Here is a 14,989-nt window from a genome sequence, read left to right as displayed (position 1 = left end):
TGTTCAAAAGTTATTGGCAAGGTTAAAGTTTTCAAAAAGTAGGTAAAACTCCAAGGTCAAAGGGTCAAAAATGTTGGTACCCACAAAAACAATATGCCCCCCCCCCACCCCGGTCTTGGGGGCATAACAATTAAAATTGACAGCAACATGTCATATTTCTTTTTGGATATTTACAAATTTTAGGATATAACTTTGTAAAGGAAATTTGAATAATAAACTTTGTACCTTCTCATCACAATTATATATACAACAATCCAACATATGTTCACATTTTCATTTTCCTCGTGATATTATTCATTTCCATGTAAATACCAAGTCTTTCATCTTATCTTTTAGATGTTTACAAAAGTTTTGAAAAGGAATGCGAAGTCATGTATTTTTATCCATGGAGATTATTGCAGTTTGACAGTAATCACTAGGTGACTTCTCGTCCTTAATTAAAGTGAGGAACATACAGCGATTTGGTTAGTTGGTCTGTTACTATCGGTAACCTGGGAGAGGAGCTCCATGTTCCGTCCCGCAGATCCCAGTTCATTTTGTTATTTATGAACTTTTGTAACTTTAAATTAGTTCCCAAAATAACTTCATTGAATTCAATTCTCATTTCCTCTTTTTCTGTATTCTCTTCTCTCATGATCGTCTCTTTTTCCTTCATAGTATCACAAAACATTTTGATGAAGGTGCAGGACTTCGGACCTAGTACACCTTTGAACTTCTTGGGGTCATGTTTTCTCAGACCTGGATGCCAATCATATTCTCCTGCAAAAAACCACAAAATTTGCATGAATTGCGATGCTTCAAGAAATGCATTAGTGCTTCATGAAAAGTATGCCACAGTTCATACCCTTATGTATTTTCAAAAATAAAATCAATTTTTATATTCAATTTCCATTTATGTAGGAATTCCCAACCATTCAAAATAGATAAACTATATTAAACAAACTTGAATCTGCACTATGTCAGGAACCTTTTATGTAAATTTCCACTTTCCTGGCCAAGTAATTTTTGAGAAGATTTTTAAAGATTTTCCCTGTATATTTGTATGTCAAACTTTGATCCCCTATTGTGGCCCCATCCTACTCCTGGGGGACATGATTTTTACAAACTTGAATCTGCACTATGTCAAGAAGCTTTCATGTAAATCTCAGCTTTTCTGGCTTAGTGGTTCTTGAGAAGATCTTTAAATGCCCCCACCCTATTTCTGCATTTTTGTGATTATCTCCCCTTTGATGGGGGCATGGCCCTTCATTTGAACAAACTTGAAAGCCCTTCACCCAAGGATGCTTTTGGCCAAGTTTGGTTGAAATTGCCCCAGTGGTTCTGGAAAAGAAATTGAAAATGTAAAAGGTTTACAGACAGACAGACAGACAACGGACAACAGGCGATCAGAAAAGCTCACTTAAAAATTCTGGAAGACTGTTTGACCTACTTTAAGTCTTAAAGTAGGTCATGGTGCACAAATTAAGCTGAAATGCAAACTGAACTTGTATTCTTGATAGAGGAAGCTTGTGACTAAATTTCAGGGCAATATCTGTATCTGTAAAGAAACTGTTTGACCTACTTTTAGCCCTAAATCAGGATAGGAGCTCTAGTAAAATTAGAGAACAAGTATTCAGAATGATTTACCTGAAATATTCGACTCATAGATTAAGACATCTGCCTCTCGTGGCCAAAGACCTGTTTTTGTGTCTCCACCCATTCCATCATCAAATAAATGCTTTCCTATGGTTCTTAGATCAATGCTACATGTCTGAAAAAGTAATACTTTATCTAAAGTAAACAAAGGAAGCACACATGAGGATATGAAACATGCATTTTAATATACAACTAAATGTATTTTGAAAGCACAATTTGAGTATAAAATTTCATCAGGAGGCCACAGTGATCTATTTTTAGTTCACCCCCCCCCCCCCCAAATGCATGTACTAACCAAGTTTGATTGTCCTAGGCCTCACATTGTGACATGATAATGCCAACAGCCTATAACAGACAAAATGGAAAACCTTTACATGTACCATAATACTGCCCATCAAAAGACGGGCGGATAAAAAAGGTAATGTCCAATACAGTTTCACATTATTGGTCTCTAATAGTAACATTTATTTGGTGTACGCAACATCAGGTGACGAAACTTCTTAATTCCACTAAAATGAGTGCAGCAGCCCATGATATTTATAATGAGTGCCTATGATATTTATAATGAGTGCCTATGATATTTATAACGAGTGCCTATGATATTCATAATGTGTGCCTATGATATTTATAACGAGTGCCTATGATATTCATAATGTGTGCCTATGATATTTATAATGTGTGCCTATGATATTCATAATGAGTGCCTATGATATTTATAATAAGTGCCTATGATATTTATAATGAGTGTCTATGATATTTATGTGTTCCTATGATATTCATAATGAGTGCCTATGATATTTATAACAAGTGCCTATATTATTCATAATGTGTGCCCATGATATTTATAATGAGTGCCTATGATATTTATAATGAGTGCCTATGATATTTATAATAAGTGCCTATGATATTATTTATAGTGTGTTCCTATGGTATTTATAATGAGTGTCTATGATATTCATAATGTGTGCCTATGATATTTATAATGAGTGTCTATGATATTTATAATGAGTGTCTATGATATTTATAATAAGTGCCTATAATATTATTTATAATGTGTGCCTATGGTATTTATAATGAGTGCCGTAACGATATTTATAAATTGTGTGCCTATGATATTTATAATGAGTGTCTATGAGATTTATAATGAGTGCCTATGATATTTATAATGAGTGCCTATGGCATTTATAATGAGTGTCTATGATATTTATAATGAGTGCCTATGGCATTTATAATGAGTGTCTATGATATTTATAATGAGTGCCTATGATATTTATAATAAGTGCCTATAATATTATTTATAATGTGTGCCTATGGTATTTATAATGAGTGCCGTAACGATATTTATAAATTGTGTGCCTATGATATTTATAATGAGTGTCTATGATATTTATAATAAGTGCCTATGATATTTATAATGAGTGCCTATGATATTTATAATGAGTGCCTATGATATTTATAATGAGTGTCTATGATATTTCATTACATTTCACTCTTGAACACCCAAAGTATCCCTTGCATACAATCTGTCAATCAATCAATTCCACATGGACCTTTTGTGGAATCACTTCACTTGAAGTGTGAACTGATAATCCAGTGTTTTGTGGAATCACTTCACTGGAAGTGTGAACTGATAATCCAGTGTTTTGTGGAATCACTTCACTGGAAGTGTGAACTGATAATCCAGTGTTTTGTGGAATCACTTCACTGGAAGTGTGAACTGATAATCCAGTGTTTTGTGGAATCACTTCACTTGAAGTGTGAACTGATAATCCAGTGTTTATGTACTGATAATCCAGTGTTTATGTACTGATAATCCAGTGTTTTGTGGAATCACTTCACTGGAAGTGTGAACTGATAACCCAGTGTTTTGTGTACTGATAATCCAGTGTTTATGTACTGATAATCCAGTGTTTATGTACTGATAATCCAGTGTTTAAACACCAATGTCCCACCTGGCCACTGTATGTAGGTAATTAGGCAATTAATTAAGATGATTAACTTTAGCACTGAAGTATGAAACATAGATGCTAATTTTGAGACTATAATTTTGAGATATGAAAGTAAGACGGGAATTTCGAGCAGATAAATAAGAGACATGTCAAATTCAGCTATCACAAATACAAATCATACCTGACTTTGTGAAAATCTTAGTATGGTAAGTATCGACCAACAACTTCTAACACAAGAACTGAATAGCAACATTAATATCAAATATGAAATACTAGCACATTATTTGGATTGCCAATTTCCAGATTTAACTCTTAAAACTCAAACTCTTGATCTCTCAAACTTTTCTATTGTTCCTGTGGACTTTGAGTCCCCTCTACTGATGTCTTCAACACTCTACTATATAATCAATCAATGTTAAGATGTCATAAAATATTTACCTGAACAATGAATATCTTTGGCTTAAGTGAAAGACCTGCACAAGACTGGAATTTCTCAACAACTCTGGACAGAGGAATCTTATTTCCTTTCGTGTCATAGAAAAATCCTGGTCCTCCAAATGCTAACACGACACACACGAAAATGTCATTTGATCTAAAGTTTCCTATGAAAAGCAAATTGAAATAAATAAAAGATGAAATTAATGTCGATTTATCATGATAATACACTGTAGATTGCATAAAATTTTTATTAAACAACATTTCTTAATCTGACATAATGAAATTGCACTGGCTGCCACTCTTGAGCTCAGTTCTGATTTAAACAAGACAAACTTGTACGGTCAACAATCATGGCAACCAATGCATTACTGAAATGTGTTCTCCATTTTGGAAAATAGTATTACATATAATTATACACAGCAGAGCTGCCCATAACATGGGGGACTACATGGTTCATCACTCGAGATAGGGATAAGAACTGAAGTTTTAATATTTTTTGCCTCCAGATAGATATCAAAGAATCGTAAACCTCACACTATGAACATGCACATTAAAAGACCAGCTATGTTATATTATTGTTTTGCTGTTTTCCGCCACCTTTCAACAATTTTTCAGTTATCTGGTGGCGCCCAGTTTTTATTGGTGGAAGAGAGAACCCAGATACAATGTACCTGGGAAGAGGCCACCGACCTTCTGCAGGTAAACAGGGAAACTTTCGCACTTACCAGCACGAGCAGGATTCAAACCCGTGCCAACCAGAGGTGAGAAGTTATGTTATAATGTTAGGTACAAGTAGCATTGGTGTATATCAAAATGCTCACATGGAGTTTTGAATTAGAACCATACTGTCAGATGAGATATGTTTATAATTTTAAATACAGAGATGATTGAATTAGGAACAGTTTGATGCAAAATAATGATTACCTTCTTCATCAGTTTTTACTTTTCGCTCTATGTATTTGTCTACTTCACCAATAATGTTTTCTCCATTTTGGATTTCATCTGTATAATAAATGCCAAATCCAAATGTACATTTCAGCTTTTCTACTTCTGCCTCCGATCCTGTGCGAAATTTCCTGATGAAAGTGCTGCCAGTTATTTTCTTCAGAGTTTCAGGTATGTTTATTATCAGGCACGATCCAAAAGAACTTTTAGACTTGAAGACATATTCTTTAGCTTCCACTCGATCCTTTGTTACGCAGACTGGAGAGGGTGGCTCGTCATCGCCCATCTCTCTGTTTGTAATAGTCATAATTCTGACCACTAGTTAGTCAGTTATACCTGAGCACATTGTCATGCATTGAAAGGCACTAAAAATAATATTCAGTCTTCTAAATGCATAAAATCAAAATCCCTGAAAACTTTCAACTAAAGTTTATATATGGTTGTATTTATACTGAAGAAGACAGGGATTAAAACTACATATTTAGGTGTTGAGAATTCAGAACCAGGAATTTAGAAGCAGCAAAAAATCCTTTTACTGCATTGAATAATAAAGGTAATATTTTGCAACTGAACATATACTGAATGCATGTACATTATTAATTCGTCAGGGCTTGAAGCTAACATTTTATGTCACCAGTCCAGCCGGACTGATGGGGTATAATTTCCACCAGTCCGTAGAAAAATTTACCAGTCCAACAGAGTTTTCCAGAAATAATTAAACATATTTAATTTCATTAATGTTATCAAAATGAAATTTAGCTCAATATGCCTCAGACAATATTGTAACACTTAAATGTGGGATTTATATTTACGAATCAGATTCGTCTGATATCTACAGATCGAAGCATGCCAAATGTGTGTATAAGATTTCATAAGTATATGCTTTAGAAAATTAACCAGTCCCACCGGACTGACTAAAACAAATGTCAGTCAGTCCGCCAGACTTTTAACCAGTCACAGACTGACGGACATATGTTAATTTCGAGCCCTGTTCGTGTATTCTACATTTGAACTAATCTAATGGGTTTCCATTGGTTTGTGATTTCTTAACTAGATGCTTTCTATAAATTTGTAATGGTCATTGATTCAACTATGTTATATCATACAAGACACAGGCATTTGTATCCCTTGGAGGTACATGTATGTATATATACATGTATATAAGAGTATATCATATATGTAATTAAGGCCTCCAAGCAATATAAGTGCCTGACGTGATATAAGATATACATTTCACAAGTACCAAAAGTATGTTCCATAAAAAAAATATTCATATTATGTATACATTATGCACTGTACAAAATCCTAGTTTGCCCACACAACCAAGACATACTATATCTCAAGTAGATGTGCAATTGTACAATGCATCAGCCCACTTAGACACATTGATTTTGCTTAGAATCTTATTTTGTTTCATTAAAAATTTCAATTAATATCAATTGGGATAGAAGTTATGATTATTCTTACCTTCTCATTAAGAGAGTTCAGGTGAATGTGAATGTGAAAGTTAGTCTTGGTCACACAAGTTTTAACCTACCAAGCCACACTCAAATAGAGATTGTGGAAAAACCTGCATGTCTGTTGCTGTGAAAGTTAGTCTTGGTCACACAAGCTTCAACCTACCAAGCCACACTCAAATGGCAAAGTAAAGATTATGGAGGCAAAATCTGTTGATGTCTGTGATGATGAAGTTGTTCAAGATCACCCATTAAATTTAGGCCCAAAAGATGACAATCATGTGAATGAATCTAATTACGACTCAGATTTTTCACATTTGGTTGATGATTAAGAATTCAAAATGAATAATGGCAGGGATTTTTTAGAGTCAGTACTCAGTAGGGGCCCCATTCCAAATGCTAAAAAGCAGGTGTTTTTCCCAATTTTTGCTTTGAAATTCCCAAACAATGAAAACAAATCTGAGAAAGGTAGCCTTATTGTTCATATATATTCTTCACAGGCCCACAGATTACAATTTTGCTGAAAAATTGTAAAGTTTTTGGCCAATCTGCTTATTTGAATGAGGAAAGTTTTGACCAAATTGAAAGTAAAAAAGTCAACAACAACAACAAAAAATCAGAAAGTCAGATGGAGTCCAATTAAACCTAATGCACTCTGGTTCGGTTTTCTCCCTACTTCTTTGTATGGAATATTTTTCCCAATTTCAAGCAAAAGTCACTCTTTTTCCCAAATGGAAAGGCCAAGGCCCTTGATTGATTGATTGTATCTTGCTTAATGTCTCGCTCAATAATTTTTCACTCATATGGAGACATCAACAAGACCGGTGAAGGGCTTCAAATTTAGGTCTATGCTTGGTGCTTACGGCCATTGAGCAGCGAGGGTTCTTTAGCGTGCCACACCTACTGTGACACGGGTCATCCGTTTTTAAGGTCATCCCCGAGGACCCATGACATTCACACCTGATACCGAGCGTTTGGCGATGGAACTATCACTACCTGTTTTAAACGACTTAGGTCTGTCGCGGCCAGGATTCGAACCCCGGCCTTCCGAATGCGGGGCGAACGCTCTAACCTCTCGTTCACCTCAAGACCTTAAAAAAAACCTGAATGGATAAAATTAAAATATCAGTGTTACTGTTATTGTTCTACTTCCCTTAAAAAAAAAAAAAAAGCCATGACATAGTACACTGTAAGACCACAAATTTCACCATTTTTAAACTCTTATCTCAAAGACCTGTGACTCTCACTTCTAATTGTTGAGCGTTTGGCAAAATGAACAATTACTACCTATGTTTATGTCTTGGGTTTGACACTGCCAATTGTCTCTTCCAACTTCCCAGCACAGTTAAGGTGGCCAATCAGGAAATTTTGTCAAAAATTAGCAATTGAAAAACATCATTTATTAGGATTAATGAAACATTTTGGAACTTTCCTGATATTGGATCAAAATATGATGGACTAAAATGACGTATTCAGGACAATTCTATTTTATACTTAGACTGATCATGTGATTTGGTGTCGCATGGTTTTAGACAAATATACGCGTGATACTGAGGCCATTGATAAATTTTGATATTGCAAAGGCATAATGAGGTTGAAATTCCAACTTTAATTCATGAATGCTTTAAACAACCTCAGAACTGTAGCTTATGAAAAAGCTGCAGAGTTTTACAGATTACAATTAATATTGTTGAAATGACATTGTACTGCGTGTGTTGAATTTTTTGCCGATCAGTTAACTGCGTTTTAATTTGAAATAGATAATCTATTGTCAAGATTTCATCAGGATTACAGCACTTCTCAAATAGCTCAATATTTCTTTAATTCACTTTTTAAAAAAACATTATGATGCATTCAATTTCAGGGCATGGCGCATGCCATTGTAATAAATCGGTTTGTAAGACCTACCCATCTGCCCACTTATCAATAAAGCATTCATGTTTTCCTTCCAGATAAATAGAAAATATTTCAGTGAATTAATATGATTGGCATTGTTCTAAAATTAATAGTCTGATAAATATCAACAAACATTTTTCCATTTAACTGTAGAATATTTTTTTATTAAGAAAAAACAGTTGATTACAGTTGCCACTTACTGCAAATAAAATGGAGACTATCATGATGATAAGTGCATCACAATCAATTGTTTGTTTACATCTCAAGGTGTCAGATTACATTAATAACATGCACAAAAAAGTTTAATGTTAAGTTTTTGTGTAGTGCTCTACTTTTGCGTATTTTTGAAACATTATTTTATTTCAATGTATTTTGAAGGGTTGCGATATTTTGTTTTTATGTATGATATGTCATAACACACATTCCCAGAGCTCCAGATAACGTGCGTATCAGCGTAAATACAGTAAAATATCTGTATCTCGAATATGGTTTATCTCGAATACCTCGCTTGAGTCGAAGACAACCATCAGTCCCGGTCGTTTTCCCTATAAAAATGATTAAAAAAACTTCTGATATTTCGAACACGTTAATCTCGAATACTCCGCTTATGTCGAAGTATTTTCAAGGTCCCATGCCCTAAATTCACCTGGTTTATCTCGAAGTGCAGTCAATTTTCCGCTCTGCTTACCATACCTGGCGTCGTTAAGTCACGCATTCACACCTGCGACTATCTCAATTATAATTAATGACCGCTAATGCACGCTCGCCTTTTCAGAGTGGACCCGGGTCACGATAAATGGTTCAACAGCTTGGGTGATTAGTGAAGCCTTCCAACATTACTGCTAAAGTTCACCGCCAATTATGAACCCAACGTGCCTGATTCCGGGGATGGTGTTTTGAAAGATACATGCTACATCATTAACATGTGGGTTAGATAAACGCACAAAATTGTCGAAGTGCGCTTGAAGGTAATGCTCTTAATAACGATAATGCATTTAATAATACACGCTTCATCATTAAAACTAGTACAAAGAAAACACAAAAATTTATCTAATAAACATTTAAAAGTTTTTTTTAAATCCGTCTTTTTTGTCTTTCGTGATATTTCACTACAATGCAATAGCTACATCAGTAAACTTAAAGTAAGCATACAGGCACGATCATCTTAATTTTGAAACACATTTTGAATTCAATTGGATGTTTACATCTATTTTTTAAAAAAACACGAAATGTTTGTCTTTGAAATCACAATATTAATTTATCAACTTTAAACTATAAAAAACGGCCACAGGATTGTTGTTTATAATGCAAATCCCATACTATGCATCAAATATCCTCCTTCAAAAAAAAAATATTCAAGATCGATTTTGAATATCTCGAACCCCCGGATATCTTGAAGTTTTTTTGAGGTCCCTCGGACGAGATAGAGATATTTTACTGTACTCATTAAATTTTACCAAATACGCATTTAAGTTGAAAATCATGCGTACAATTACGCATTAGCGAATGTAAATACGCTATACACTCCCAAAGTAATGCGTATTTGTGATACATGTAGTATGATATAAATATGAATTATCTATTCATATGAATTGAGGTTAGCCCAGGGCTTGATCATATACATGATATTTAGTGCTATGAAATACGTTTTGATGACAATCACAATTTTGAAAAATTGGAAGAGTTAACTCAAAACACTTATTATATAGGCCTACTTATTATACTTTCTTTCTTAAAGCTGTATGACCCGATGTTCATGTATTATTTTTGTACATAATTACTTTAAAGCAGATTAATTACTTTATAAAGTTATTAACTTTCCCTTAATTACATGCTTGAAAACATCTGCATGTAAAAGAAAACAGTGCGAATATTATTTAGAAAGTAAATATAGTGGCTACATATATAAATCATTCCATAATAGACGTCTATAAATAGACCCACGCGCGTCAGGGGAATCCCAACATGATGTATTAACTCATACGCAAATGTCTAGTTTTAAGGCTGAAAGAGCGTAAAACAACGAATTACTAAGAGATATTTGATATTTTTATTTCTATTAAACTTATGGTACGGTACTGTTATAACAAAATACACAGCTTTACACAGATAAGACCACCGATGATATGAAAGTTTGAACTGGTCACGTGACTGTCACTTGAAATGGCAGAGTGACGCGGTTATTTGTAAACATCGATTTAAAATCAAATTATTTGGGTTAAAACAGGTGAAATAATTTATGATATGTCATACAGTCTCATAACTACATACATGCGATGATTTAATAGTGTTTTTACGAGATGGAAAAAAATATTGTAATTCGGACCATACAGCTTTAAAGAGTTAGTGTGCGGTCACAGAGAAAAAAAACTTGTATTATCAATCGTGGACGAATGATATACAGAATTGGATCATAATCATATGACTGAGTGTCTGACATATTCAAATTTAATGCATCAATGATAAATATCAAATTCCCAATGACAATGAAAAGTTTTAACAAAAAGAACTACACAGGATTTTCCCCGTAAATAGCTGGAGCGGCCTTTTAGTATAAACTTTAAGTTAAAGTTTAACAGAAATAGTATCGTTTATCTGGTGACATCTTCTGTGCAAAAGAGCAAAGATAATCAGTAAATTAACAAAATACTCTTTTGAATTTTTCTGAAAAGCAAAATACTCATTGATTTGAAAATCAGGGGGTAAATACTCTTTGTGGTAAAAAATTATCTGGAGTTCTGCATTCCTGATGTGTATAGATTAGGACACGCCTCCTTACTGGAACTGTGACGAGTTTCCTCTAGAAAGCTAGTTTCGAGATACAAAGGATGTTGTGGAAAACAAAAGAACTGCAGAAGAGGGAGGAAACTTGTGAAGTTATGTGTAAATCATGTATATCTATGATCCAGGATTTCTCTGAGTCTTACCTCTGCTTTTATAATGTTGACATGTGCAGGGGAGTCAGAGTGGAGACCATATAGAAAAGTGGGAATTCAGCAACATCAGCTGGTGCCACTACTTTGCCTACCTTTTACAACTTTATTTCGCGAATCTAGCTTCCATCCAAGACATGAGGATTCAGTAATTGGAAGATTATTCTACAATTTAACCATGGCTAGTAATAGCATGATGCTCAGCCAATGCCATTTAAACCCTGTCACCGACAAATGAAGCATCACTTTGAATTAGGTCACCTCATCCAGGGATGGGTAATTAAAAAAATGTAATTGTAATTAGTTGTATTTAATTATGTTTTTAAAAGTAATTTGGATGTATTTTTAATTGATTTTGCTTTCAATTACAAGCAAATGAATGTATTTTCAAAAATACATTTTTAAAAAGTGAAGTATTTAGAATTACATTTCAATTACTTTTCAATTACGTTCTTTATATTCATTGACAAGCTGTTAAAAAAAAAAGTTTTAAAATGATGGAGTGAAAGTGTCTGATAACAATGGTGTTTTACTGTTTCACTGTTTGTCATGGTGTTTATGCAATGCCTCATTATGTCTATGTACCTGATGCAGCATGGCCAAAGGTGCCCAGGGCTATGGGTGAAGGTCTAATTTTGTTCAGGTGTGAACCCCTCTCAAACACAAGAACAAATTTACAGGTAGAAAAAATGCCTAATATGAAAAAAGAATAAATTATATAAAAAAGAAAATATTAAAAAAAAGACTTCACTTCATTCAGATATTACATTCAGAACAAACATGACTTTAAATGTACAAGATGAATTTCATGTCCCAGAAAATGCATCTGGAAATTTCAAATCCAAATTTTTAGCAGAATTCCTCAAAAAGCTTGAAGACAAATCAAAATAAGCTTCGGGGTCCAATCTTTATAAAGATTTTTTAAAAATAAACTTCAGTAATTAAAATATATTTCATTACATGATGTCCTCATCACTATTCAATTTCTTTCAGCATGATGTCAGCACAAAAATACACAGAACACATTAATCACTGAACAGGTTGGGAACACTTCCCTTATAGTGAGATATTCCCGTGCAATGCTGAATAAGTGTGACACACACTCAACATCAGGGCTCGAAATTAACATATGCCCGTCAGTCTGTGACTGGTTAAAAGTCTGGCGGACTGACTGACATTTGTTTAATTTTCTAAAGCATCATTTTGGAAAATATACTCATGAAATCTAATACACGCATTTGGCATGCTTTGATATGTAGATATCAGAAAAAACTGATTCATAAATTCATATAAATCTCACATAAGTGTTACAATATTGTCTGAGGCATATTGAGTACAGTAATGAAATATGTTTAATTATTTCTGGAAAATTCTGTTGGACTAGTAAATTTTTCTGCGGACTGGTTGAAATTATACCCCATCAGTCCGGCTGCACTGGTGATATGAAAAGTTAGCTTCAAGCCCTGAACATGATGCGAACCGTTTCTATGAAATTGACAACATAGTCAAGAAATTGCATATCAAAGTTGCTGCATAAGAGGGAAGCAGTCTGAAATCCAATGCACATTGTGAGTGTTTTTGTTTTGATTAATATATTTGCAGAAATATCAGACATTTTTTCACTTCTTTTAATGTGAAACACAAAGAGATGTACTCCTCGGGGGGTTTTCTCGGTTGTATGGGATATATGTACTCTCGCTATAGAAGGATAATCGCGTTTTAGCGAGAATATCTCACAATAGGGGAAGTGTTCCCAACCTGCTGAACCAGCCTCCGCTCTGACTTTCCACCCGCAAGCTACAATTATAGAGTCAGAAGAATCTCAGATTCCTACACCTATTCAGACTATTGGGTACACATTTATTTTTCATAACATACAAATAACTGTAATTGTGGACATAGGTGGGAGGTAATTGACTGGCAGAACTGAGCAGTTATCTGAATTTTGATGAATAGAGAACAAAAAAACCTATATATATATATAAAAAACCTATACATATATATATATATATATTTAATGCATGTATTTATATATATAGATAGAATTTTATTCTCTCTTTATTTCCAATTTATCTCTATTTACTGATCAAAATACCTATGAACTGAGTCACTAAATATAATTATTACGTCAGCAGGGCTTGAAGCTAACTTTTTATATCTCCAGTCCAGATTTCATAAGTATATTTTCCAAAATGATGCTTTAGAAAATTAACCAGTCCCAGTCAGTCTGCCAGACTTTTAACCAGTCACAGACTGACGGGCATATGTTAATTTCGAACCCGGCCCTGGTCAGTAATGGTAAAAACGAAAGTAGAAATAACATTTTGTCATTTGTGGGTCTATGATTTCTTTTTACCATAAATAGTGAGTGGTGCGCATTAAAAATACTAAATATAAACGTGTGATTAAAATAAATATTGAATATTACCTACTTTAACAAATGGACCGCTCCAATTTATTTCTCGGTTAGATGTACCTGGCCTTGGCTTTGACTATGACTTCGTCGCGCCTTGTGAGAGCAAGGGACGACAACTCTGAGCGCAGTCAGATAAGTCGGACTAAACATTGGTCCATATATACAAAGTTAGAGTAGACCATAATAAAGTCGGACTATATATACTATCGATATAATATATTGACGGTCAGGGGAGCTACCATTAGACAAGCGCAACTACTAGATACTGTACCCGCTTATCTGATAGATCATACCTTTGTTTATCTGATCTGTCAAATCAATGTTTAAATATTACTGTAGGTTAAAAAACATGGAATTTGCATCTAAAAATAATAACCCATTGTTAATTAATGCTTTTAAAGAGGATGAAAAATTATCTCATATAAAAACTAGTCCAAGCATGACTAAATCACTGAGTATTATTGCAAAGATGATTGGACTTTCCTCTTCAGAGATTTCCAATGAAACATTTAGCAACAAATTAAAAAACTATTATGAAAGTAAAATATGTAATCAATTTGATAACACAAACAAACAAATTGTGGAAAACTTGTATTTTATAGCCAAGTATACAACTATAATTTTAAATTGCAAGAATATTTGAAATTTACATTACCAAAAGCTCATTAAACTAAGACTAAGTGCACATCCCCTAAATATTGAGGTTGGGAGATACTGCATACATCTCCAATTCCACGATCTAATAGATATTGCAAATTCTGCTTGAATGAAGTTGAGAATGAGAAACACTTCCCAGTGGCGGATCTAGAGGGGGTTGCAACCCCCTCCCTCCTTGGATTATTCAAATTATCTTTTATATAACTTGTATAGATTGTAATATTTCATTTCATTTATAAAAAATGAATTACTGGGAGTAAATCGGAATGCATTTTAAAACAGGATTCGTTTTAAAATCAAGAGTGACAGATTTACGTCTGATAATTATACAATAACATTAATCCAAATTTGAATTTGGTGCCCCCCCCCCTAAAATTTTCAAATTTAAGGTAAATCGTGGTATATTGTTTTGACAAATGTAGTAAACGATAAAAGGAGCAATAATTTCTTCCACTCCTGGAGAAAGGAATGACAAAAATTGAAAATATTTTTGATTTCTTGAATTACTTCATTGGGAGAACTTAATTTTTTCCAAAAAACCTTAAAATGTGCGTCATTTTACTCATTTCACCTTATTAAGAATGATAGAAAATGACTTAAATAGGAGACATATTTTAAGCCCTATAAAATCTGTAAAATCCAGGAGACTCAAGGTGGTCCCCA

General features: G+C 33.8%; 2 protein-coding genes and 1 long non-coding RNA gene across 3 annotated transcripts in view; 1 reads left to right on the top strand and 2 right to left on the bottom strand.

Moving 5' to 3' along the window:
* LOC130051991 (uncharacterized) overlaps nucleotides 1-13,777 on the bottom strand; it is a 15,468-nt gene extending 1,691 nt beyond the window's left edge. The window contains exons 1-5 of the mRNA XM_056155600.1: nucleotides 13,682-13,777; nucleotides 4,947-5,257; nucleotides 4,023-4,186; nucleotides 1,627-1,750; nucleotides 1-759 (exon numbers count right to left, since the gene is read on the bottom strand). The exon at nucleotides 1-759 is cut by the window's left edge and continues 1,691 nt beyond it. Of these exons, the coding sequence (XP_056011575.1) occupies nucleotides 434-759; nucleotides 1,627-1,750; nucleotides 4,023-4,186; nucleotides 4,947-5,253 (921 nt within the window). The 5' untranslated portion in view covers nucleotides 5,254-5,257; nucleotides 13,682-13,777 and the 3' untranslated portion in view covers nucleotides 1-433. The remainder of the gene's footprint in view (nucleotides 760-1,626; nucleotides 1,751-4,022; nucleotides 4,187-4,946; nucleotides 5,258-13,681) is intronic.
* The window catches only part of LOC125682555 (uncharacterized), a 59,848-nt gene extending 45,906 nt beyond the window's left edge, over nucleotides 1-13,942 (bottom strand). Inside the window, exon 1 of the mRNA XM_048923197.2 lies at nucleotides 13,686-13,942. The gene's annotated coding sequence lies outside the window, so the exon portion shown is untranslated. The remainder of the gene's footprint in view (nucleotides 1-13,685) is intronic.
* On the top strand, nucleotides 4,182-7,361 carry LOC125682572 (uncharacterized). The gene is made up of 2 exons (XR_008800298.1): nucleotides 4,182-4,783; nucleotides 5,062-7,361. It is a non-coding gene; the product is annotated as an uncharacterized LOC125682572 (long non-coding RNA).
* Nucleotides 13,943-14,989: the final 1,047 nt, after the last annotated feature.

This window comes from Ostrea edulis, chromosome 2 (assembly GCF_947568905.1).
Source record: "Ostrea edulis chromosome 2, xbOstEdul1.1, whole genome shotgun sequence".
In the NCBI taxonomy this organism is placed as follows: domain Eukaryota; kingdom Metazoa; phylum Mollusca; class Bivalvia; order Ostreida; family Ostreidae; genus Ostrea; species Ostrea edulis.
The sequence above is the reverse complement of the archived record's forward strand: the minus strand, read 5'-3'. Positions and strand labels throughout refer to the sequence as shown.